We start from the raw sequence: 26365 nt of genomic DNA on the forward strand, positions 1-26365 counted from the left end.
TATCCAGTTAGAAATATTTTAAATGAAATAAGTTTTTCAGAATGAATTATTTTTAATTGCTTTTATAATTACTCCAAGCAGTTCTTAATGTTGTCTTATGCATGATGCAAATGGAAACAGTTTTTACTTATTTTAATTAAAATCCTAAATTTCATTACATAGCTTATAAGGCTTACAATTATAGTAAATAAATACTCTTCAATATTTTGTATCATTTAAATCCACGCTTACAAATTATATCATTCAATGATAAAAAAAGAAAATTAAAAATCGCAAGATATATTATCAAAGTATGTTACTTCCAATGTCTGATTTCAGATATTTTCAATTTAATATAAAAATGAAGAATTATCAGTTCAATGCACAGACGTCACGAGATGACGTCACCCCATGGAATTTGTGGGGATAGTAAGGAAAAAGATTATGGCAACATCCGTGGGGGAGTAATAGACAGAGGAATGACCAAAAATAGCCACACAGAAATGAAAACAGATTACTTCTCTTTGATCACTATCCACTGTATTATCTTAATCTAGCAACATTAGTGGATTCCTTATAGCAACATAAATAACATAAGGCTCTTACGCAACTTTGGCACATTAAATGCATCGTATCACTTTCTGTTATTTTCACTTACAGGAAATTAATATTTTTAAATATACAGATCTCTAAAAATTTAGGAAAGTTTTCAGTAAAAGTTAATGGTTACAATTTTTTCCTTCACAGGAATAAAAAAAGGTATTCAGAAAAAATTTTGTAACTTTTATAAAATTTACTTAAAAATAGTCTACTCATTTAAAAACATTTTTTGGGGGTTATTTCAGTCACTAATTACACTTATTTTTTTAAATTTATGTAGCATATAGTTCGATGTATTTTATTTAGCATTTTTAAAATAAAACTAGCAAATTGCAGGGAGTAAGAACAGAGCTAAAAGATAAGAAAAGAAAGTATAGAACAGAGATAATTTTATCCAGTGCTTAGCCCTTATCTTTTCTTTCTTTCCTTATTTGCAATGGAATTTTGATTATTAAAATAATATAATTCTAAGTATAGATCATTAAAATGATATTAATTCGTAGATTTTAAGCACCAAAATTATGGTTATTGTAAACTCTGAACATTAAAATAATAATTACTTCAAAATCAGTTCATTAAAATGATAACGATTCTAAGTACCGACTATTAAAATTGTTATGATTCTAATCTCTTAACATGATGAGGATGTTAAACTCTTAATATTTAAATGATAATGATAATTGATCTGAACATTAAAATAATAATTACTCTAAAACCTTGGACATTAAATGATCCTAACATTAAAATTATAATGACTTTAAAGCTTTGGACATTAAATGAACTGAACAATAAAATTATAATGACTCTAAAACTTTGGACATTAGAACATTAAAAGCCAAACTTCATCTACACCTATCGCAAATTATTTGTTCTTAATGTAGTGGGAGAAATGAAAGTAGTACAAAATTACTTCCATCTCATTTTTAAATTATTTTTTTCCTGAATTGCAAAGCATTATTATTGCATGCAAATTATCAAGTATATGATGACGACATTTTAGAAATTAAATAAACCACGTGATTAAAAAAAGGTTTTTGAATCAGTATATAATGCTTGAGCGGGAAGGGTTTTAGCATCTTTAATAAGAATTAAACTTTCTAGAATGTGAAACGATTACTATATCGCTCCTTAATTAAATGTACTCAAATATTTTTGTTTACCCAGTAGACCAGGAGATCCTGGCAAAATCCAGTAGCCTACTGCTAAATACAGTAGAGTTGGCAGCTATTTATTTGCATTGGACGTTTTTGCAAATTAAATTATTTGAACTCGTTCAAAAAATATTATGTTACAAATTTAAAGAAAAAGAATTCAGAAATATGCTGTTATAATGTGTATTTAGTATATAAAATGCAACAAAGCCTTTTTTTTCTGAAAAAAGAAAATAAAATCAAAATTGTTTTCTTTCTTATCTCGTTTCAAGAAGATTACGGATATTTGCGAAGAGCAGGATATAACATTGAATACGTCATATTATTATCTCATAAAAAACATTTTCAATTTCATTTTGTCTATTGTTTAAAAAGTTTTCACCACATATTTATGCTTTTAAAAAAAGAAATTCCCATTGACAATTTAATGCGTTTAAGTGCTTTCATTGAATTAAAAACTAAATAAGACTTTAGTGAAATCCATCAAATTTAACTGAAATTATTTGTATCTGTTTCATCGTATCTAATCTGTTCAATCATTCAAAATTTTCATATTCACTTACTCCCGGATCAATTCATGATTCAAAATAGTCATTTATGTTTATCGAGCTGAACATATTTTATTTTCCAGATGTTTACATGAAAGCTATTCATCAGAAAATTTTGAATAAAATTTTCACAAACTTTCCTAAATCTAAAAATATTTTTCAACCTTTACACACCTACGAATAATAAAAAAAAATTCATAACCTCAATGGAAAAAAAAACTTTTTAAAAAGTATTTAAAATCTTTTTCAAAAACAGCTTTGTTAAGAAAACCAAAATACGCGATATTTAAACCTGCCATTTAGTAATTTTCCAGTTTCTATGGTAACTGTTTGCCAGAAATTCTGGCTTTCTAAATTATAGTTCTTACTACCTCATATTCAAAACTAAAAAGTAAATTTACCGAATAAATGGTTTTCATGCTAAAATCTAAAGTATCATGATACAATTACGAAATTTTGTCATATTTACCATCTTTATGATAAATAATGTATACATTTTAAAACTATTGAAGGTATTTATACAAAAAGATATTCAACTTCAAACAGTAGCATTTTCTTAGCTTACAATTTATTACTGACACAAAAGGGATATACCAGTTTCGAAAAGTAAAATTTACCATAATAAGCTTATTAAGAGATTTTCACATTTTCTCGAAAGTATAGAACTAAACATATATTTGTCGAAGAAAGTACTAGAAATATTACCTTTCTAAAAAAAGGCAAGTGCAAACATACTTATCCAACATTAATTGAGTTTAAAGGCAAAAATTCACTTACTATACATTTTTTCTTCCTATTTTACTTCAAATTCTTGAGAAATAAACACAACTGAAAAAATTTTTGCATGCCTCATCTCCACTATTGCAACATTTGACTAATTATATCTTAATTATTACAAGAACTAAAATTGTGTTTAAAATGAAGAAAAATGTAAACTTTGCTTTAGATAGATTTTTGAGAAATTAGTTATGGGAACAAAGCGTTTAAATTTTTTTCGCTTTGTTAATCACTTTTTACTGCTATTAGACTTGCAAATTTATACTTCAGCTTGGTTAAATAATTTTTTGCTTTTTAATTCGTGAAAAAGTAGTTAGAAGAAAGAAAAATTTTTAATTCCTTGTGCAATTTATTTCAGAAATAGCACTGGAATAAATTAAAAATTATTTCTTTTGTGAAGAGACAAACAATGTAAAACATTAATGAAGGAACAGGAAATGTATTTCATGGTACAATCAAGAAAGACTTTCAGGATTTATTTTAGTAATGTAAAACGCCCCATAAAAATGAAGAAAGAATGAGTGAAAAAATAAATATAAATGAATGCACTTTAAAAAATACTAATTACATTCCATTACTTTTAGGAAAATTTAGTGAACTGGGTATCTTTAAGAATAAATTTAACATAGCACTGATAGCTTAATTTGTTTCTCGCCATTTTCAATTGTCTTTCCTCAAATCATCGGAAAAGGAATAGATTCCTAGAATAGAAGTATTTCAAAATGTAATATTTTCGAACCACATTTCTACGCTAATTAGTTATTCAAAGAAGCAACTCAAAAATTTTGCTGTATTTGAAAAATAAAACTAAAAATAGCTATTACAATAAAGAATGTCAAATATTATTCCAGTTCTGCTCCTAAATCAATAAGGCGAGCAGGAAAATATTATATTCCGACACACCCAAGTTAAAGTAAATTTAAATTGGTTTCGTGTAACTCACAAAAGAAGATTTTCTAACAAAGGAATATTCCGGCCGACGGAGCCAAGTGTTGCCATTCTTTATTTCAACAACTTTCTTCGACGAACGATTGCCATTACATTAATGAAGTTGTATCGGGATACAAATTTCCGGTGATCCTCACGTGATGCGAATTGAGGAAAAGCTACTTGACACTCCATTTAATTAGAATTCGGACATAAATATTTTCTTGTCAATGAATAAAGAGCAGAGAAAACGAAATATTATAATGTGATATCCTAAATATTCATGAAGATGAAAAGAAATTCAGAGAAATTTGGAAAAATTCAATTTTTCTAAAATTAAATAAACTTAAGCGAAAATAAAGGTGAATTTAGCGATCGTATTTCTTCATATTTCAAGCGATTTACAGAAAATATCCCTTTGTATTAGTGGTAATTACTAATTACGTCACACAATCAGATCTGAAAGCTAATTCACTTTTTTATATAGATTTAGTATTAGATCTTAAAGAAAATGGAGATTGCAGTGACTTTGATTACGTGAAGCCGATAGAGAAAGACTTACCCAAACTTATTCTATTTTAAACTTTTTGATTTTGTGCTATTTTTGTCACTGATTGCTTAAGCTTTTAAAGTCGTTTACTTAATTTAATTTTTTAGAACTTTTAATCCATCTTTGTTATTCTTTACTTCGTAAATTAATTACGTTCTGATAGAGAAGAATAAGACAGAAATTCGGACATAATTGTTACACGTTTTCACTTTTTTTTTCTTCTTTTTTTGTTGATAAATTGGAAAATATTATCAAAACTTGACACATTTTGATTAAAAATTATACAAATAAAAATTTTTCCCCAAAACAGCACAGTTTAATTCAAATTAATACAAATAAAATATTGTCCCCCAAGCAGCCCAGTTTGACTAAAAATAAAAATAACGAAAAATTGTCCCCCAAACAACCCAGTTTGATTAAAAATAATACAAGTAAAAAATTGTCCCCAAAACAGCACAGTTTAATTCAAATTAATACAAATAAAATATTGTCCCCCAAGCAGCCCAGTTTGACTAAAAATAAAAATAACGAAAAATTGTCCCCCAAACAACCCAGTTTGATTAAAAATAATACAAGTAAAAAATTTTCCCCAAAACAGCACAGTTTCATTAAAAATAATAACAATAAAAAATTTCTAGTACAAATTTGATCAAGATAATCAAAATTTCTGCTGATGATAATTTCTGAATGTAGCGATCAGAAAATAATTAAAACTTGCTTTGTTGTCAGAACAGATAAGCAGTTTTAACTCTTCAGCTGGTCAGAATTTTAATTGGCGATAAGAATTTGCTTTTAGAAAATACTTGAAGCTTGCATTGGCATCAAACACGTTTGAACTGTGTCGAAACTTTGTAAATCATTTAATTTCTTTCAGAGATAATATAACGATAAGTATTGGTTGTTACGATCAAAAAACAAGTGAAGTTTTAAGATCTAGATAGTCTTAAAGCGGTCGGAATTGTGATTGACGATAAATTTTCCTTGATGATAAATTCTGCTTGAAGCTTTCAGGACACAACTAAAACTTATATCCTCACCAAACATAGAGTTCCAGTTAAATGTATATGATCGTACAAAAGATGAATTTTTATTTACGATAAATTAATTTTTTGTGTAATATCGCTATAAATTCTGATTGTAGCTATCATGAAATGGTTAAAATTTGTGCTGTACAGGATTCCTGTAGTCCTGCAGAAATAGGATTCCTGTAGTGATTTGAGCACTCTAGCCATTCGGGCAGTGTTAAAAATTCTGAGATTCCATTTTTAAAATCACGAAAATAAGTTAATAAACCGAGAAATAGCAGTGTTATAAAAATGACAATTTATCCACTTGTTCATTTAAATTACCACTAGTTTTAGAATACTGAAATATAAAAAAAACTTCGTCCTTTGAAATATTTTATTTAAGATAATGTTTTATTCTTCTAAAATACAAAATAGTTTTGACAAAAAAATTTTCTGAGTTTTGAAATTGCTTGTTAGTCTTGCAAACTGAGAAAAACATGCATGAATAAATTGGCAGAAAGAGCGAAAAGTTATTTTTTCAGGTACCTGCATTCCTAAAGTTATTATCATTAAAAAATATATAAAATAAAAAATAAAAAATCCAATTTTGCTCGGAGAAAGAACATTGCAAAAGTACCGTATTTGTACAGCAATGACGTTTCTTTCTTTTTTCAAATAAACATAAACTAAAAAAAACCATAAAACTAAAATATATGGAATTTAAAACATTCGTTTTGTAATTTTTCGTTCCTGTACAAAAAGTTAACCAGAGTTAATTTTCAAAATTAACTCTGGTTCAGAGTTAAGTTAATTTTCAAAATTACAGTTTTAATTACAACACATTCAGTAAAAATACAAAACTAGAAAAGTAAATTTTACCGAGTAAATGGTTTTTATGACATGATCTAAGATATAATAAAATAATCAAATTTTATAACATTTAATACCAACCCTTACGATATATAAGGTATTTTCGAGGTCATTTTGAGGTTGACTGATGTAAAAAATTCACTTGAGGTATGTTTTGTACCAAAAATAACCTCATTAATGAATTTCTATTTCAACTTCATTTATGCCTTACAAAATCAACCTTATATATAACTCAGAAACAATTTTAGTTTAGATCGGGTGAAATTATTCATATCTCAAATATACGTATTTGCTTGAAGTGTGGAAAAATAATCCGTACATCTGAAAAATAACCTCCCAAAGCCAGTTGCTCCATCAACCTCAAAACAACCTAAAGTGTAAAAAAGTTCATACACTTTGATTATGCACCTTGGGAGGTAGATCTTTAAAAGTTATTTTTGAAATCAACTTCGAATAAACCTCAAATAAACCTTGACACCTCAAAACAACCCCATATAAATCTCAAAATACCTTAAATTTTTGCAAACAGAATTGTAAGGAAACTATATTTATTGTTAATTCTTCCAAAAGTTGTTACGAATGCACTTCGATAAAAATTACCGTGTTTCCTAAAGTATAGAGCCAAAACTAGACGAATTTTACTATGTTCTGGTAGTTTCAACCATACTTCCTTTATAGTGCACATGTGTTCTTTTCCAAAGATGAAAATATTAGGAGTATAGACTTGATAAGAATGAATTGATGCTGCAAATTTAAGTGAATAAATTTTGTATTGCTTTTAATAATACAATTGAAATGATACCATTGAATAGCTGCAGGTGTGGAATATTTTAATATTCTCAATTTTTTTTTAACATTGTATCTTAAAACAACGCATGTGTTTTCTCCAATTGCTTTACTTTCGAAGTGAGAGATAAATGTTGCAATTCTATTAACTCCATTTTTCATAATAATTATCATGTTTTTTTTCATTAGCAAAGTCTTTTTTTTAAAAAATTGGCGTTTAAAAGTTAATCAGTAACATAAGTAAATGTTGATTTTTTTTAAAAATTTTTGTATGTATTATTTTTTGTTTATTTCGTCAAAAATGCATTTTATTTCCTTTATAGATGAAAATAGTTAAAAATTCATGAAATTAAAATTAAATTCATTTAGTATCAAAAATAGATAAATTCTAAAAAAACTTTAAGCAATGTTACATTAAGTTATTAAAAAAGTTTTTGCGTGAAATATTTGAACTCTTTTGTAAATTGAGATTATTAAGAAAACAAAATCCCAGAATTCATTATATATTATTTTCAAACCATCACAATAGCGTATTTGCTTTGTACTATGGAAAAATGAGAAAAACAATTTTCACATTTTCCTGAAATTAAAATCATTTCGTGGAAAATTCTAACTATTAAAAAAATCATTTAACTAGGTAGGATGAAAGAAAATTTAACGCAAATTAATATAAATTTAATAAAAGGTATAAAATGTAGTTAAAAAATCTAATAAAAAGAAATAAAAAAAAAACAAAAATTAAGAATTCGAATAAAATGAGAATTCGTTTTTTTCCCTCGCAATAAAAATTAAAAATTTAAAATTTCTTCTTATTCGTTGCACTCTCACTTCAATTATTTTATAACATTTTTTAAAATTTATGTTTAATATGGATTTCAAGATAATATTGTGAAGTATCAAAAAAGTTGTTGCTATTTTACTTTGTATCTTGGTTTTTTTTTTAAAAAATATGTTTTGTACGTCATATTTTACTTTTAAGGTTTTTTTTCAAATTGTATTATAAAGTAACTTTTTAGGACAAGAATTAATGTGATACAATTTGTATATCATTTTTTTAGAAGTCAAATGGGGATTACACTGTTATTATCATTTTGTTTAAAATGAAATAACATTTCAATAATGCTTCTGATCCCTTGAGATTCTTGAGTTAGAATATAAAAGGGAAAAAAACGCTAACAATCATTGAAATCCATTTTCGTTTAATTTCAGCGAGAATTAAAGGCAAAATTCAAGGATATCATGTATTGGTGTAAAGATACCTTTTCCTTTAAAAGGGCTCTTTCGTCAAAGCCGAACTTAACCGTCAAAGATAACGCGGCTTTGAGGTATCTAAATAGGCCTTTATATAATATTTTTATTCAAAATTCATAAACTATTGTTATACAGTTGCATAACTCGATATCATCCCTAAAGCATGTAAAATATAAGGCTATCATTCAATCAGATTTTCCGTTATATATCTCGCAGTAATTTCGATTGTCTATGGACTTTTCTTTCTGAATAATGTCCATGAAATTCGGCAATCACTATTTTTTAAAGTAGTTTAAAATCATGCATTTGTTTGTTTTTAAAGTTTTGAAAATATTTTAGTTTCTGTTTAATTTACATAAAAACAATTTTTCAGTGTCATCCAGTCATGTTTTCAAGAGAAACGTGAAAACATAAATATGCAATATTAGTTTACGTTTCAAAAACTACACACTGTGTAATTTTATTGCTTTATTTTTCGACAAAATCCATAAAAACTCTAACATTTGCAAAGCACTATTTCTAATTCCAGATAGGGCATGTTGACAAAAAGTAGTGGTGTCAAATGTGATCTTCAGCTTACACTATTTTATCATTGTCAGCACTTTCATAAATTATTCTCAGCATACCACCCTGAATCCCATGCTAATTAAGAAAATAAGAGTTTTAAATAATTACTTAGATCATTCGAAAAATATGTTTGAAAAAATCGAGGTTGAAAATAATATTAAATAAATACGTGTAATTAAAAAGAATTTCCATTTTAATTACTGCTTTTTTATTCAACTTAAAAATTTGAAAAAGAAGGGCATCGTTTAATTAAAGATTTTCTAACAAGCTGCAGATCAACTTCTACAGCATGAAGAAAAAATTAATTATAGGTAGAAAAAATTATCATAAATATTAAATAAATATCTTAGGTAATAGAAATATGAAACATTTCGACAAATATCTAATATTTAAGATATTAAAATATAATGTCAGTTGAAAATAATTGCAAAAAAATTTTAAAATTTGCATTTGTAAAGAAATAAGACTATTGTTTAATATATAAGAAAGAAAGGCTTGAATTAGGGGGATAGTTTGCATTTATTAATTTTCACTGCAGTTGTATAAGTGCGGGTTTTTAATTTATTGTGAATTAAGGAAATTTATTGTATGCTTTCAAGAAAATTTAATATTAAATCTAAAAGTTTACTGAAATTAAAAATCATCCACTATTAATAATGTATGCAAGCAATTGCTTTAATTCCAATCTTTGATATAATTTACTTTTAAAAAAATTACATTTATTACCTCTTTAAAGGCTATTCCTGGATTTTCCGGATTTACAGTTGGTTAGTACAAAATGACATAAAAATATTTGTCTTTTCCAATCTAAGGGGAAAAAACAAATTTTCCCTGAGTAATTAAAAAATTAAAAGGCATGTAGCAGGGGAATTTCCCTGAATTTTCAACTAAATTATCAATCTTAACATTTAAAAAACAATTAAGCCCACGCAGAGAAAAAAATTCTGGTAAAATTGCCTTAATACATAGCCAAAACATTTTTAGTAAAAAAAAATATTAGATAAGGAAACCAATAAACACGGTATTTAAACCTATCATTTGATAATTTTCCTTCTTTCTAAATAACAGTTATTTTTAAAACATATTTAGTAAAAAATACTATGTTGAAAAGTATATTTAACCAATAAATGGTTTTAAGGCCATTCTCTAAGTTTTCATGATAAAATTACCAAATTTTACAGCATTTACAACCCAACAGCATGGTAATAAAAATCTATTTCATTGTTAATTTTACCCAAAATCATTACCTAAGAGCTTTGTTCAAAACTACCAAAAACACGGTAAATTTTATTTTACTATATCATGGTAATTTTGACCATACTTTTTTTTCTTAGAGCGGAGGCAAAGATAAAAAATTATATTAATTTAAAAACTTGTGTAATTTTTTCATTTATATTTATGATTGTTTATCATATTACGCATTGTTACTATTTAAACTGAAAAGACTTTTTAGTTTCAATTATTTAAAAGATAACATCAGTGCTATTTGCTATAGCTTACAGCTCAATGTAATAGAAAATGAGTTTCACCGTGAGTTTATTGCTACCTTCTTAAATTATTTATCTTTTACACTCTATGTCAGGTTGGATCAAGAAAAATCGATTTAGTATATAATGGATTCGTTCCAGAAATAGTATTTTTAAAGCAATCTGTGTTTATTTTGTTTTTTCAAACATTCCATGAACGATAAAATATGCGGTTTTAAACTATGTTTCTATGAACTTAAATGATGTAAAATCAACGATACTTGATAAAAAGTAAAAACAATGTACTAAAGAACAAAATTAATTCAGAAATTTTCTTGATTGTAATAATTCTGTCTATCTTGAGTTAGCCGAAATCAATAGAATAATTTACGATGCCAAATTATACTGAATACAGTTATAATTTTTATTCCATATGGTCTCTAGTTTTGTATGTGATTGAGTAGAGTTTATTAATACCTTTTTATTGATTGTTTATTTTTTCCCCTTTCATGAAAAAAATGTTTAATATATTTATTTCTAACATTTAAAAACCAAATAATTATACCATTTAATCTTTTTCTCAGTAAATAAAAATCATTAATATAAATGGAAATTTTTTTTATACCACAACCTTGAATTGAATGTAAAATAAAATTGATTTTCAATGTTTCCCTCTAAATGTGCCAAGCACATTAGAGTATAATTTAAAAACCGTTATATGGTTGCAAAATGTTTTACATTATTAAAATGCATTACTATTTCTCATACTTTCTTTTCCGCCAACACATTTGAAAGGTGACTAAGGGACCCGTGGTGACTAAGGGGATAGAGCGTTCACCTTCCAATGAGGGGAACCGGGTTTAAATCCCAGCGATAGCTGGTTGATAAGAATTCCACACCCGGCTCGCACTGACCTCAATGCTGACATCAGGCTGACATAAAATATCCTCAGTGACATGCGGATCATGGAATAGAGTCCTCTGGCCATCAGTCTAACCATGGAAGGTTATAGTGGTTTTCTTCTCCAAGTAACGTAAAAGAGGGTTAGTTCAATCAAAAAGTCCTTCAAGAAGGTAAATTTCTCCTAATACTTGACCCAGGAATTTCCTTGTCTTTTGGATTGGGTTCAAAATTACAAGGCTATAAAGTTGAATATAAGTTGTCGTAAGCCCAAAATTGGGTCGGCTGTTATAAAATAAAATAAAATAAAATAAAATAAAATAAAATAAAATAAAATAAAATAAAATAAAATAAAATAAAATAAAATGAAATAAAATAAAATAAAATTAAATTAAATTAAATTAAAAAAATAAAATAAAATAAAATAAGCACATTTGAAATCTTAAGGCTAAGAAAATGAGTTTTGGCAAATGAATGAAAACAATTAATAACCAATACATGGACTAAATGTAACGATGATGAAACTAAATGGCAAGTGTAACAGGTGTATTTTTTTCTATCTCTCTTTTATTTAGAGACATTACGAAACTATTTTATTGCTACGCAGATTTTTTTTATCATTAAATACTTTCTCTTTAAGGGAACTATAATATGCTAACTACATGCTGAACTATACTCGAATGCAATAATGAAAAGTTGTTTGTTAAACATGAAGTGATTTAAATTTCATCTAAACAAGCATTAACCTTATAGAAACTGAAATTTTTAATTAAAGAAATATTATAGATAAGGAGTTCCACAAAAATTATAAAAATTATTTTTTCAATCTAAATCTAGTATACTACGTATTAAAATCACGTTACTTACGTCTGTTCTATAGATGTTACGTAGTACACATAGAGCTATTATTTTTCAAAAATTATTCTATTTTTTTAGATAATTAAAGATAAATAATTAGTATAGTATATAAGTTTTTTTCGGAAAAAAGAGCATCTTTACATAATTTGTTACGTTATACAATGTTTACTTTAATATTCATATTCTAAGAAAATGTATGGTCAAAACTACCAGAATATGGTAAAATATACCGTGTTTGTGGCTCTATGGAAACACCGAAAAGCTCGGAAATCTTAACCAAAGCGTTTTAGTATAGATTTTGGCAAAATTAACAATAAAATATGGTTTTACAATCTGAAATAAAATTTAGAAATTTTATCATGAAACTTCATACCGTGGCATAAAATTTATTCCTCCGATTAAATTTACTATATAATACCATATAAATATAACTATATAATACCATATAATACCATAATATATACTATATATACTATATAATACCATATAAATATAACTATATAATACCATATAATACCATAATATATACTATATATACTATATAATACCATACCATATAAATGGAAAAATTACTAAAAAAAAACGACCGTATAATTTAATTTCTATTTCCAAAATTATTATTTATTTTTTTTAAAAAAATAACACCAGACTTCAAATAACTCAAGACATAAATTCAATATAAATAGGTTCATTTATCAATTAGAAAAATTATAAACTTTAATAATGAAGTACTAAATGTATAAATTGTGTATGCGTTATAAGACATGCAAAAAAAGTGTATTGGAAAATTCTTTCTTTTATAAAGCATCGATTAAATATTAGAATCGTATGTCACAATACCAAATACCGTCTCATGCATTTAAGGTATAAAATGCAAAATTTGTTTTCCCTTTATTTCGTAGATATATTTTAAAATTTATACATTTTTTCAGTACTAATGTCCTTTTTTTGCGCTTCAAGGGAACAATATAAATCTTTCATCATTATTGCATTCATCTTCATACCTTAATTTTCATTTTATAAATATTGCAGTCATCTTCATTTATGAATCTCTATATTATCAACATTACATTCCTATTCATACATGAGTCTTATTTTTATCGACATTCCATTCATCTTTGTAGATTAATCACCATTTCATCAACTTATGTTAATAATTATAAAATAATTTAACTTAATACTTTTCACGCATTTTCCGATCATGTTCATCCAAATTATTTAGGAATTGAACACAAGCAAAATTCAATTTATCGTAAGATAAATGACATGAAATTTTCAAACAAACCTAATTAAATTTGCAATAAAAAAATATCCCCCTTTTTAAAATATCAAAAAGACGTTCACAACAAAAAGCACTTTGTTAACATTTCTTGAAATGTCACATAAACTAGAAAACACTAAAGTAAAGATGATGCATCTAATGACGTAAAAGATGTAAAAAGGAGGAAAAAAATATCGTGCAAGTTGATTGCAAGTAATATTTCTTTTTTATTTTCAGTGTTTTCTTATAATTATTTTTAAAGCTATTTTAAAGCATTAACAAGCAACTTTCCATACCTAATATTTATTATCACTGGACTATATATATATTTTTGACACTCGAAATTTTTCACTAAATAGTTCATAATTTTTAATGATGATTCAAGTTGATATAAGTTTAGGAGACCGATTTAGCAGATTCCATTTAAACTATTTTGAATGACTTGTGAAAAAGAAATTTGTTTTATCTCTCAAAGAGTAGGCTTTATTCTAACAAGAAATATTTATAATTTAAAAGTAAGAAAATATGTTTATAATAGAGAGAATAAGGATAATATCAAAAACTCGCGAAATTGTTATTGAAGACCACCTATAAAATTATTTTCAATGAAATTATGATAATGCGTCTTCATCTTTTTACAAAATGTAGATTCAATTAGAAAATTTTTCTTAAAAAAATTAATTATTTAAAATATGAAAATTATGATAATTTCGGCTGTAATTAGAATGTTTCTTGTCCGTAAAACTTAAAACAGTAAAGCAATTTTTGAATTGGAACAAAAAAGTTTTAAAAATTAAACATTTACTTGTATCTGCAATTATATTCCCTTCTATTACCAATGTTCAAAACAGTAAACAGTCAAATTTACAATGTAAATCACTAAAATTGTTTTTTGTTAATTTTGCATAGGAAAATAAAGCTGAATAAATTGTAGGCAACAGACGCAAAAGCTGACTGCACAGATAAATTTTAGATGTTTTTACATACATTACATATAACTCTATCTTAGTAATACAAATATCAACACTCCTTTAAAAAAAAACTTAACATATAATGAAATACAAAACTGAAAGTCCATAAATAAAGTCAGACTGTTAGAGTTTCATTCTATAATTATGGTAAAATAACCGGTTGCAGTCTCTCTATCCAATCAACCGTAAAACTTTATGGTAAACAAAATTTCCTACTTTTACGGTTTTAAAGCCGTTTACAACTAATACGGTTAGAAAACCATACATACAAAACTATAACGTTTTTTAACCATTTACAACAAGCATTGTCGTAAACCATAACCATAAAAAAGAAATGTAACTGGATATTGGTTAATAGTTTTGCAACTTTATTGTACTCCAATCTATGCGTGAATGAGAGTATCGTATTCTAATAGTACAGGGTCACGAATTGGGGAGTGCAGGACACTGGAAACTCGTCATGTGTTGAAGGTATGGTGGAAATGTTCTGGTGATGGTGTCAATGCTGGGACTCCATTCCCGCTCTGTCGGTCATAAAAGTGACAGATTAGCCTTCTCGGCTATAATATGTACCCATCCGCAAAGAATAAAATTGCTTAATTAGGTGGGCCAAGTTGGTGTGATAAAATCCTGGTTGTTTAACAGCAGTAGGTGAAAGCAGTTAATAAAGTGTTTTCTCACAGTTAACAGTTTGATTGTCCTTTTATTTATAACCATTTATTCCGAGAAATTTCTAATAGTATATCAAAAACCTGGTAACAGAAGAAAAAAGAAACTGCAAGTCAATCTACTTAGACAGGTTAGATAGAAAAGCAAAGAGTTAATATAAAATTGAAAAACATAGTTTGATCTTACCATAAGAAATTAAATGAACTTTAAAGCAATAATTTTTTTTAAAAAATTATGCCAGTAACAGAGGAGAAAGTGAATAAAACATCATTAACTTCTCAAAGCTTTATTTTCTTTAAATATGGAACAAAGATATTAACAATTTTTGAAATTGCTACCTTAGCTAAAAATAGATCATCGAAGGATCCATTTTTGCCAACTCAATAAAAATAATTAAATACAATAATTATGATAATTATGAGTGAATAATTATTATGAATATTGAACAATAATTATGAGTGAAAACTGTGGGACGGGTGTTGCCGCCGGAAATTAAAAAATTTGGAAACCGAAACTAATTAACCATTGCCACTGGAAGCTAGAAATTTTAGAAACCAAAACCAAAACTAAAGCAGGAGATGCACAACTCAACTCAGCAGCAAGAGGGGAAACAACTCTACGCGGATCCGCAATCCTCAGATCCGCTGTTCCAGAGCTGTTCCTCTACTAGTGAAAATGAATAAAACATCATTAACTTGTCAAAGCTTTATTTTCTTTAAATATGGAGCAAAGATAAAGACAATTTCTGAAATTGCTACCTTATCTAAAAATAGACCATCCAAGAACCCATTTTTGCTCACTCAACAAAAGTAATTTAATACAATAATTATGGTATCAGAGTGAAAAACTGTGGGACAAAATTAAAATTTGTGATTTTTACTCATATGTATTCTAGAAACTGTGTACTAGAAAAGCTCTGCTGTATGCTACATAAAACAAGATAAATCCAAATTAGATTCAATAAACTGCTGGTTTAGTTACAATGATGTAAAATTCAAGAAAGGTTGGGACATAGTAATTCATTTGTATCTGACGTTATAAAAAGATATTGCACAGACATTCTTTTAAAAATAATTATTCTGTGCATATTATTCTGTATATTTACCAAAAATATACAGTAAATTAATATGAATAATTGAAAATACAATTTTTGATTTTTTTTTTCAGTATTTAAAAGTACATAAAGTCATGGGACATCAAAAGTGCAAGTATTTTGCAAATGGCCCGTCTACCTCAGATTCTTTTTTTAAAGGATGACGTAAAAAATTCTTTTTATTTTTAATGAGAAAAGAAATTATTTTCCTGTCTGTTATTATTTTTCTTCCACTAAAAATAAGTGATAATAAAATTAAAATTTTCTGTGACTTAATTTTTAATGCAATCATTAGCAGAAATATTAGTAAAAAAAATTCTGCCTGTTACACTTTACAATCTTGTTAAAGGCGTTATAAGAATAAATACTATATTTTTCTCATTTTTGCAATTCTAATGTAATTTATTGTAAAGCTTGTGGAATACATATTGAAATGTAAACTAGCATTCAAAATTTTATATTACACAGAGAAAATAATCGTAATATGAAAATTTTACCAGAAGATGGTAAATTCTGCCATGTTTCTGGCTCTATGGAAATACCCAAAAAGTCGGTAATTTTTCCCATAGTGCTTTGGCATTGATTTTGGTAAAATTAACAATGACATGTAGTCTTATAATATGTGATAAAATTTGGTAAATCAAGTAAAATTGTTTTACTTTATCACGATACCTTAGAACATCGCATAAAAATCATTTATCTGGTTAAATTTACTTTTCAGTTTTTTTTTTTTTTTTTACTAAATGCATGGTATTAAGAACTTTACTTATGAAAATCAGAATTCCTCATAAACCGCTACCATATGCATGAAAAATTTACCAAACAGATTTAAATACTGTACATTTTAATTTCATTAACCAGGATTAGGATTTTTTTACCAGAAATTTCATTACCATACAGTGCGATAATGTTACCTGATTTTTTTTCTCCTTGTAGAAACACATAAAAATATAATTCTTGAAAAAAATTACATAAAATATTATTATAACAACATTTAAAACAGGTAACAAAAATTTTTTAAATGCATTTATTTAATACTACATCAGTTTTAAAACCCTCCTATTATTTATGAATAATAGTTTTTGAATAGTTTGGAAATGTTTTTCTCAGTCTCTCAGACATATTTTAGGTTTACAGAATTCTCTATGTAAATCTGCTTCTTGGAATTCTCCGCAGTTACCTTTTATTTAAAATTAAATTTGAGGAGTCTCTTACTACGGAGGAAATGTCAAGGATATATCTTTCCTAGCTATGAATTCTAAATAGTCTTGCATTTTAAGTTTTACCCCTTAGCGTTAAAGGCACAATTTCTAAGAACTATTTTGTATATTAACCATAAGTATAAGGAAATCAAATGCTGTGAATTGAAAAAATGCTAAAAATCCCATCTTAATACTTTATGTTATTTAAAAATGTTAAAATATCCATAAAGTCTTGAGATGGGATTTTTTTAAGATCAAGAAAGTCATTAAAATCTTATATTATTTGAAATTTAAATTTAAAAAAAGTGCAATTTTTATAATTGTGTGTTTTCAAAAAACTATTCGTCAATGTCAATAAACATGGTATCAAATATTTAAACTGACTAACTTTTTTCTGAGGATAAAATGATAGTAAACGTTAAAATATACTATAATATATGCCTTTCTATTCAAAAGTCTAAGCAAAAGATAAATGAATAAATAAATAAATATATAAATAAAAAATAACATTCTTATATAAATGCTTGTTGATTGCTTCAAAGGCAAAAGTTTAGCTATTTATTTTGCTAGAACTGCTGGAAGATATTTATAAATATAATTATATCTTAAAAAAATCATGAATTTCGCAAATTTTCAATGTTGAAAACATTTAATAGAATAATATGTTTTACAGTTAAGCAAACTCATTACGAACTCCAGTGCATAAAATTAAATTTCGCTCTAAATGATTCCTTAAAATTGATAAGGAACAAAAGACGCATTTTAAAATGTTTTATTTAGAAATGCTTTTTAACATTACAATACAAGAATTTTGTGCGTGATACTCGAGAACAAGTGAGGAGATTATTCCTAACCATGTGATTTAAATCAGATGCAATTTGCTACCGTTAAGCGACGTCACGCATGCGTGTTGAATCTGATTGGCTTCAAAATTATAAATGTATAAACTTTTTTATTTAAGAAGTGTAATTTTTCAATTTAAAATAAATGGTGAGGTGAGAAGTCAAAAGCTGACTCATAGGCGAAAATCACATAAAAATTCATAAATCGAAGGGAAAAAAAATGAAGTCCGCATTAAAATTTGAGTAATAATTGTAATAGTTATTTTTAAAAAGAATAATAATAACTTTTTCAAAATAATAACTTTTTTTTCAAAATTATAAAAGTGAATCATATTACAATTAAATTCGAAAAGTGATATCGTGTATTTTATTTTTAAAAGAAATAATCGCAGGCTGCATGAAAAAATTTAAATTACTGCAAACTTCAAATAATCATCAAATTTTGAAAGTAAGCCAAACATTAGGATTCAGTACAAAATTCGCGATCAGTATTTAAAGTTAGTAAATCTTGAGAAAACCATTGATAAATTTAATGAATGACTGGCTCACTAGAACTTACAATTTTTAAATAAACCAGGGTTATATTCTTCCTAAGCTACTTTAGTAATTATCCCTATTATATGTTAGTTACTTTAGTTTCTTCGTCAGACTTGGTTTACAATATTGTTTAGATTATTTTGTAAGGGAAATACCTTTCGTGTTTGAAGCAATATATCCACTTCTGACTTCTAATTGGGGGACCTCAACGTACAATATTACACAACACATTACACAACACAACGTACAATATTACACACACCATTACGCTTCATTATAAATTACGAACTATCAATATTTTGTCTAAATTAATTCTACTGAAAGCCGAATAAAAAGTACCATTTATGCCAAGAATTTATTATAAATATCACTTTGTTTATAATTACCTAAGCATCATTCAAAATTAAAAGTAAATTCAATAAACATCATTCTAAAGTAAAATTGTACGGAAAAACGAGAAAATGGTAAAACTACCTAAACATAGTTCAAAATTAGAAGTAAAAAGAGTCACTGTAAAATTGTGCGGAAAGGCGAGAAAAATGGAAAACTACCTAAACATCGTTCAAAATCAGAAGTAAAAAAAGTCACTGTGAAATTGAACGGAAAAGCGAAAAATATGTAAAACTACCTAAGCATCGTTCACAATTAGAAGCAAAAAGAGTCACTGTAATATTGTATAGAAAAACGAGAAGGATGTTTCTTTATGAAAAATAGCGTAAATACGATATTTTTGGGAGGGAGACAAGGTAAGTGAAAGTAAAAATGCTTAAAATGAAGAGCAATGTCAATTTTGATTCCGGAATATTTTTCTTAAATATCAAGGAAAAGAGTAATTATGAAACCAAAATTAAAAATTTCAGCAAACATACGGAACCACACCTTAACTTATGATAATATGAATGTAGAATATTTTTAACTACAAAACATTTTGAAATGTAACATTTGCGTTTACAAACTCTCTAAAGCATGGAAACTCTCTTAGAAAAATCATTGCTAAAAGTTATCACTGAATCCTCTTAAACCTCTCTCACATACAATTTGTTGGTTAACACTGAACAATGAATAACATTGAATTCACGATATTTTATGATACTTCTTCGCGACTTATGGGAGTAGAGTTATTCACTCTCTTTAGAGAAGACTTCAGTGCAATATACAGAAGAAAATTTATACCATTTCATTTTAAAATCACACTTCCTAAATATTGCAACAATAAAACATTATTACACTCTCAGAAATAAAACTCTCAATTTTGATAATTCATTAATCTATAGATCTATATTTTCCGTACCACGTATTTCACTGTTTTTTATCATCTGTTAATGGCGAAATCATATGATTTTAACGAAACACGAACACTCAAAAATTTGACAAGATTGATTAATCACTCTTCGATAAATCTGCGAGTTCTGCTACTGTTGTTTCTGATTTTTTGAGTCTGCGAGTTGACGGAGTCTAAGAATTTCGATTCAATTTCTTAAAAATTTCAAAAATTTGGATAATCCATTGCATCATTTTTTTTTTACTTTCCAAACTAAGATTTAAACTAAAATTAATCTAAAATTTAACTTAAGATTCTAAATTTTTTATGGGAATTGAACATAAGCACAGCCATTATTTAAATAGAAATCTTTTGTGAAGCAATACCAAAAAAGTTAATAATTGATTCTTTTTAATCTAAAATTTGGAGAAAAAAATACTATGATGTCTTGTGCACATGCCATAAGTCATAAATTTATGTTAATGACTCAAAACAAAATTTAATTGGCAGTCCAATACAGTCTAACCCCGGTTTAACGAGCCCCTCTTTTCCGAATTTCGTGATTTAAAGAACTTTATAAAGTTAATGAAGTAGATTTACAGGAAACAATGAATAGCGACTCTGACTCAGAAGTCAATAATAATGAATCTCCAGTGTAAACTGTTACTTTTTCTGTTGCTTTGCACAGTTTGGAAACAGTGAAAACATTCCTAATGCAGCAAGATGCAAATGAAAGAGTATTTTATTCTCTTCATGACGTCGAAAAAGAACTTTTTAAAGTAAGAAATCAAGGAAATTAGCAAACCTTACTCATGAAATGCTTTAAAATTTCAGATTAATCAGTGCGTAATCATGCGCTGTATTTTAATTTCCTGAATAAAAAGTGTTAAATTTCTATTTATTTTGTGTATTTGCTTATTAGAGATGTTCGAATATTGCATAAGGTTAGTCAGTTTTTTTTTATTTTGCTCCCGATTTAACGAGTAATATTTTCGGTCTTTAAGAATTCGTTAAATCGGTACTGATTGAATGCATTTTTAAATATCAAACTAAAAATACCCAAAATATAAAAAAGTCCTTTTTTAAATTGAAAAAAAAAACTTATTTTTTGATATTGATGAAAAATATTTTGTATGAAACTAGTACGAATTCGAGCATCATGCTATATTCAAACTTTACTTAATATGTTTGTTGGAATCAAGTAATCTTACTCATCAGGTAACGAATTTAGGATTGAGAAAACCCATTTAAAGACAAAACTGCCTGAATCTCTGAACGATTGCAGTTTAGAAAATAGTTATGTTATTTTGTTTTTTCAGCGAGTTCAGTATTTTTGCTATAACTTTAAAAGTTTTCAAATATCATCTTATGCTTTCATACAAATTTCTCGAAAAAAATTAGTCGTAACATCGAAAAAGCAAAAGCTATTCGAAAAAGCAAGAAGCTTTTCAAAAAAGCAAAAATTTTGTTCGGATGCTGTGTTTAAATTCTAGAAGGGAAAGAGAACTTATCCGTCCGTACTCCTTTTATTTTATGTTGTATTTCCGAATAAATTGCATTTACCATGCTTCCTTTGTTAATAGTATTAAGCCTCTTACTTTTGATTAAACTCGTATCCTCAATCAAATAAAGATAGTAATTTCCTCCATTTTACGGAATGCTCTCTTTAAGCATTTCATAGGAAACTGGTTGCCCCAAAGATGTAAAAAATTTCAGAAATATTGAGCATTTTTTTTCTGTCCATATGGCATTTTATTAAGTTATAGAAAAATAAAAATTCATTCCACCTAATTATTGGAAATCAAACTAATCTACACGAGGGAAAGAAACTAAAAAAAATACTTAAAATAACCATAACTAAAGTTTACTACAATGAACATATTTCAGCTCATAATTTACAAATGAGTGTATAATTCACACACTTCTTTATTTTTCCTGGAAACGCCTTAATCTTCTGTGGAATTAACCATGCAATTCTAACAAGTATCAATAAATGATACACTGTAATGATATTTTAAACGTTTATCAAAATTTATAGATTATTGTACCTTATTTCGTATTAATAGATATCAAAGAAGTATGTTTTTTCTCAAAATCGAAATATTTTAAAGTAAACAATTCATAAATGTTTCATATTCCAGTGAAATGTAATATCTGCTTGGTAAAGGAAAAATAATGTATGTTTTGAGGAAATACAGTCCAAATAGTTTTTTATTCATTTTTATTTTCAAAATATTGTTTGTAACTGTAAAAAATAAACATTTTCTTAAAACTCCGTGTACTTGCTTAGAAGTAGGCTTTTTTTACAATGTTTATAGAAAGTACAAACTAAAAAAAATGTGTAAAAAATTGTGAAGGAGAAAAAATCATTTAACTGATTGAAGCTTTCAGAGGGGAAGAATAATATTTTAAAGTATTTTAACAGTTCGCAACAAACGCTTAGGTTTCGAATGATTCTTTTTATAGATCGTATTTTCTTAATTTTTGTATTTGTCTAGATATAGTACTTAAACTATTGCACTTGATAAACGTAATCCGATATTCAAAAAATTCTTACACTTTGTAATATTATGATTATCTTGATATAAAAACTTCAGCCTACGAAATTCATTTGTTTCATAATTCGAACTAATGACTTTTTTACAATTGTAATATCATTTCATAATCACAATGTTAATAACAAATTTAACATAAAATTTTAAAAATGCTAAAGTGAATGATAGTTATCAAAATATTATGTAAACTACAAATTGTTTATAAATGAAATATTTTGAAAGACTCACTTTACCCAAATTTCGGTAACCAAGTTCAATAGCCAGTTGATCCACCACATTTTACACCGGTTAATCTCATCACCCAGTCATTAGTGTAATGCCCATTGTCCTCATAATCCAATATTCAACAAGTTCTTACACTTCGCAATGTTATGCATATCTTAGTATTAAAACAATACCCTTAAAAATTACTTTTTTTTATAATTTAAATAAATACTTTTCTTATAATTGTAACATTATTTTATAGCTAAAATTTTGGATAACAACGTAAACACAATATTTTAAATATGCTAAAATGAATTTTGTAAACTACACTCCAATAAATGAAATATTTTAAAAGACTCACTTCACCCAAATTTCGGTAACCAAGTTCAATAGCCAGTTGATCCACCACATCTCTACCACCGGTTATTCTCACAACCCAATCATTAGTGTAATGTCCATTGTCGTCATGGGCTTCCACTTTGTCCCATAAAAGGATTCCTACACAAAAGAGGAATAAAGGGACGAAGCGCCGCATCTCTACTTAAAGGAAGGGAGCTGACAATTGCAGCAACCGTCGTCGGGGAGCTCTTCTCTCGGAAAGATATCAACAAGTTATCTAGAGCGGCTGGTGGCCGATTCTAGCTGAGAAGACTGCCATCTGGGAAAAATGTCTCTTCTGATAAATACCTTCCTTTTTATCTCAATTCCTCCTTTCTTTTTCTTTTGGAGAAAAGAAGGAATTATTGCAGATGACATAATAGAAGAGATAATTCGATCGAAGAAATGTGAAACAAAATCTTTTAAAAGAAAGGAAAGCTTTAACCGAATTGAGTTTTTTTGCTTTGTTTGTTTTTTAAGATACGTGCTACTATTAGAATCTTTATATAAATATGAAATATAAGCTAAAACTGATTTGAAATTTATTTGCCTGTGTAAGTTTTAAGTTTACAGAGAAATTGGAAGCAATGAAGGATTTGTATTTTTATATAAAAGAATTTATGCGTCATAAAAGTATAGTTAGTCTGCATAATTGGATATAAAAACGAAAGCGACTTACTTATTTTCAAATTTTGGACTGCTTTAACTAAAATATAGTAAAAGTAAGTAAAAGATAGTAAAAAATAAGGAAATTTAATAAAGGAAATGTAAAATAATGAAAAAATAGAAAATGATAAGAAAAAAAATAAATTGTTGAAATTAAAGTATTATAAATTAAAATTCAAAACATCTAAAAATAAACTTATTGAATAAATAGAAGATTTCATGATAATAAAACTTCGTTTTCTAAATATTAAAAAAATGAAAGAAATTCGAAAATGAAATCATATTACATAAAGCGTTTGTATGAATTCAGTAAGTCACTGTTTAAGTACGGTTAAAGCTTAAAAAGAATGCCAAAACGAAATTACTATTATAAGAGAGTATACTTAAAAATACTTAAAATTAAACATTTATGGAAATAAATTTGAAAATATTGCCTTAAAACTAAACTATTTCATTAAAAAATATTTGCACTATACTTATTTTAACTTGTTTCATTTCCTTTTACATTTATATAATCATTTTACTTTTACTGCACCAGTTTACAATCTTTTTAAACATTTATACAAGATTTAAGGCTAATATATTAGTTACCTTTTTTTCAGTTTTTATTATGCTATATTTTATTAAAAACAATTTAAATTTTTCTTAAAGAAACTCTTTATGGAATAAAATATTTTAATTGTTTTTTTAGAGATCTCGTCGCATACATGAATATCAAATCTCATTAAATTACTAAACTATCCTTGTTTTAACTTAACGCCATATTTATTTTAACTTATCTCATTTTCTTTTACACATATATTATTATCTTATTTTTTATTGCATCAATTTACAATCAATTTCTTAAACATTTATAAATGATCATACGCTAATACATTAGTTAACTTTTTATCTCCGAAGTATTTTTCCTTGTCCAAAATATTTTTACTGTTCTGTCTAATTAAAAACAATTTCAATAAAAATTTCTGAAGATGCCTTTAATGGAGAAAAAAAAATTATCGACTTTTGTAGCGACGCACACACACTACTAGCATATCGATCGCATTAACCTTTTTTAAATCTAGAAATCTTATGAAAGAAGTGAACATATTTAGTTACGTACCGGAATCATCATTTAGTGACATATGAATAGTTTTCGATTAATACAACAGATGTTTTTGTCAGAATATGGAACAGCATTTACCTTGAAAATATGGCATTATTAACACGCCCACTTTTTTTCTCTATTTGTAAAATATTTATTTGTTATATTATTATGTTTTGGGATTTTGGGCACTAAAAATCCGAGTTTACATTACCTTTGTGTTTTCTTTATCGTTTCCAAATAAACCTAGTTTAGTTCCTAGAAAAAACCAATTGTTTATCTAAAAGAGTGAAGTAATTTCGGAATGAAAAATAGCTATTTAATGCAATTGCGTGAATAAAATAATATCTATAAGAGATCATCACCTTTAGAAAAAAATATACATTTTGCAAGCAAAATGTTCACAAGTTTTTTGTCTATTTGGGAATTACTTCCTTGAGCAAAACTGTAGTTTATGTGAGGAGAAAATAAAATGTTATTCCAATCAAAAGTAACTTCAATAATGACTTCTCTTTCTATATAAAAGCAAAACTCTGTCTCTATGTTTTTAGCTAAAAATTCTAAAAAAAGGCATCGATTTAGATCGTGTTTTTATTGCTGCTAAAAAAAATTTCATGAGGTGGTTTGTAAATAATCGCCACTTTCCGGTGTCGTGTAGTTTGGAGGAAAAATCAAAAATTCGAAATTTCATTGATGAGACCCATTGTTTCATATTAAACTTTCGCTAATATAGTTTGAACGACTTCAAAGGTTGGCGAGGTGTGCAAAAATTTCGAAGATTTGGTCGCGGTGAGTTTCACTTCTCAACGTTGAGTTTCCCGCATGTTTTATTAAAAAACGTGTTTTTTTTCATAATTTCAAAGTTGCGTTTTCATAAAAACAGCATCGATACAAATTGTTTAAAAAAATGGAACATACGGAATCTTGAAAAAAAAAAGAAATATATCATTAAAGCCCGCTACGACTATATAGTTTAGCCACGACTATAGTTTAAATGGAGAAGAAAAAGCCGACCGGACTTGTGTAGTGGTCAGGGAGTGAACCTCCGATCACAAAGGTCGTGGATTTGAATCCCTGACAAGGCAAGAATGTTCTTTCATTCTCTGTACTATCTGTCCTTACTGTAGGAGTAACGTTGGCCCACCTAATATGGTGCCCCTGAAGGAGGGGCCAGCAAATCTGCCCTTCTGATACCCGAATGACAAGTGTCAATCGGGTGGGCATTGGACAAAAAAAATGAGAAGGAAATACGCGTGCTAAAAAAAGAAAAATACGAGCGCTGACATAAGTTATCAAATATTAAATAAATTCCAAATTTAACCTTGAATGAAAATTTTAAACATGAATATAAAATAAATATGCCTATTCTTGTTCATCCAAGGAGCTTGTTCATCCATTTTAATTT

The 26365-nt window shown here is 26.8% G+C and overlaps 1 protein-coding gene across 2 annotated transcripts in view; it reads right to left on the reverse strand.

The window, feature by feature from the left end:
• LOC107452277 (neuroendocrine convertase 1) overlaps positions 1-23499 on the reverse strand; it is an 84345-nt gene extending 60846 nt beyond the window's left edge. Inside the window, exon 1 of one of the 2 annotated variants that reach the window (XM_043042632.3) lies at positions 23194-23499. In XM_043042632.3, the coding sequence (XP_042898566.2) occupies positions 23194-23367 (174 nt within the window). In that variant the 5' untranslated portion in view covers positions 23368-23499. The remainder of the gene's footprint in view (positions 1-23193) is intronic. The other variant, XM_071183351.2, reaches the window with a different exon arrangement.
• Between the last annotated feature and the right edge of the window lie 2866 nt (positions 23500-26365).

Source organism: Parasteatoda tepidariorum, chromosome 7, assembly GCF_982258835.1.
Source record: "Parasteatoda tepidariorum strain Cologne lab strain chromosome 7, Ptep-v5.0, whole genome shotgun sequence".
Lineage (NCBI taxonomy): Eukaryota > Metazoa > Arthropoda > Arachnida > Araneae > Theridiidae > Parasteatoda > Parasteatoda tepidariorum.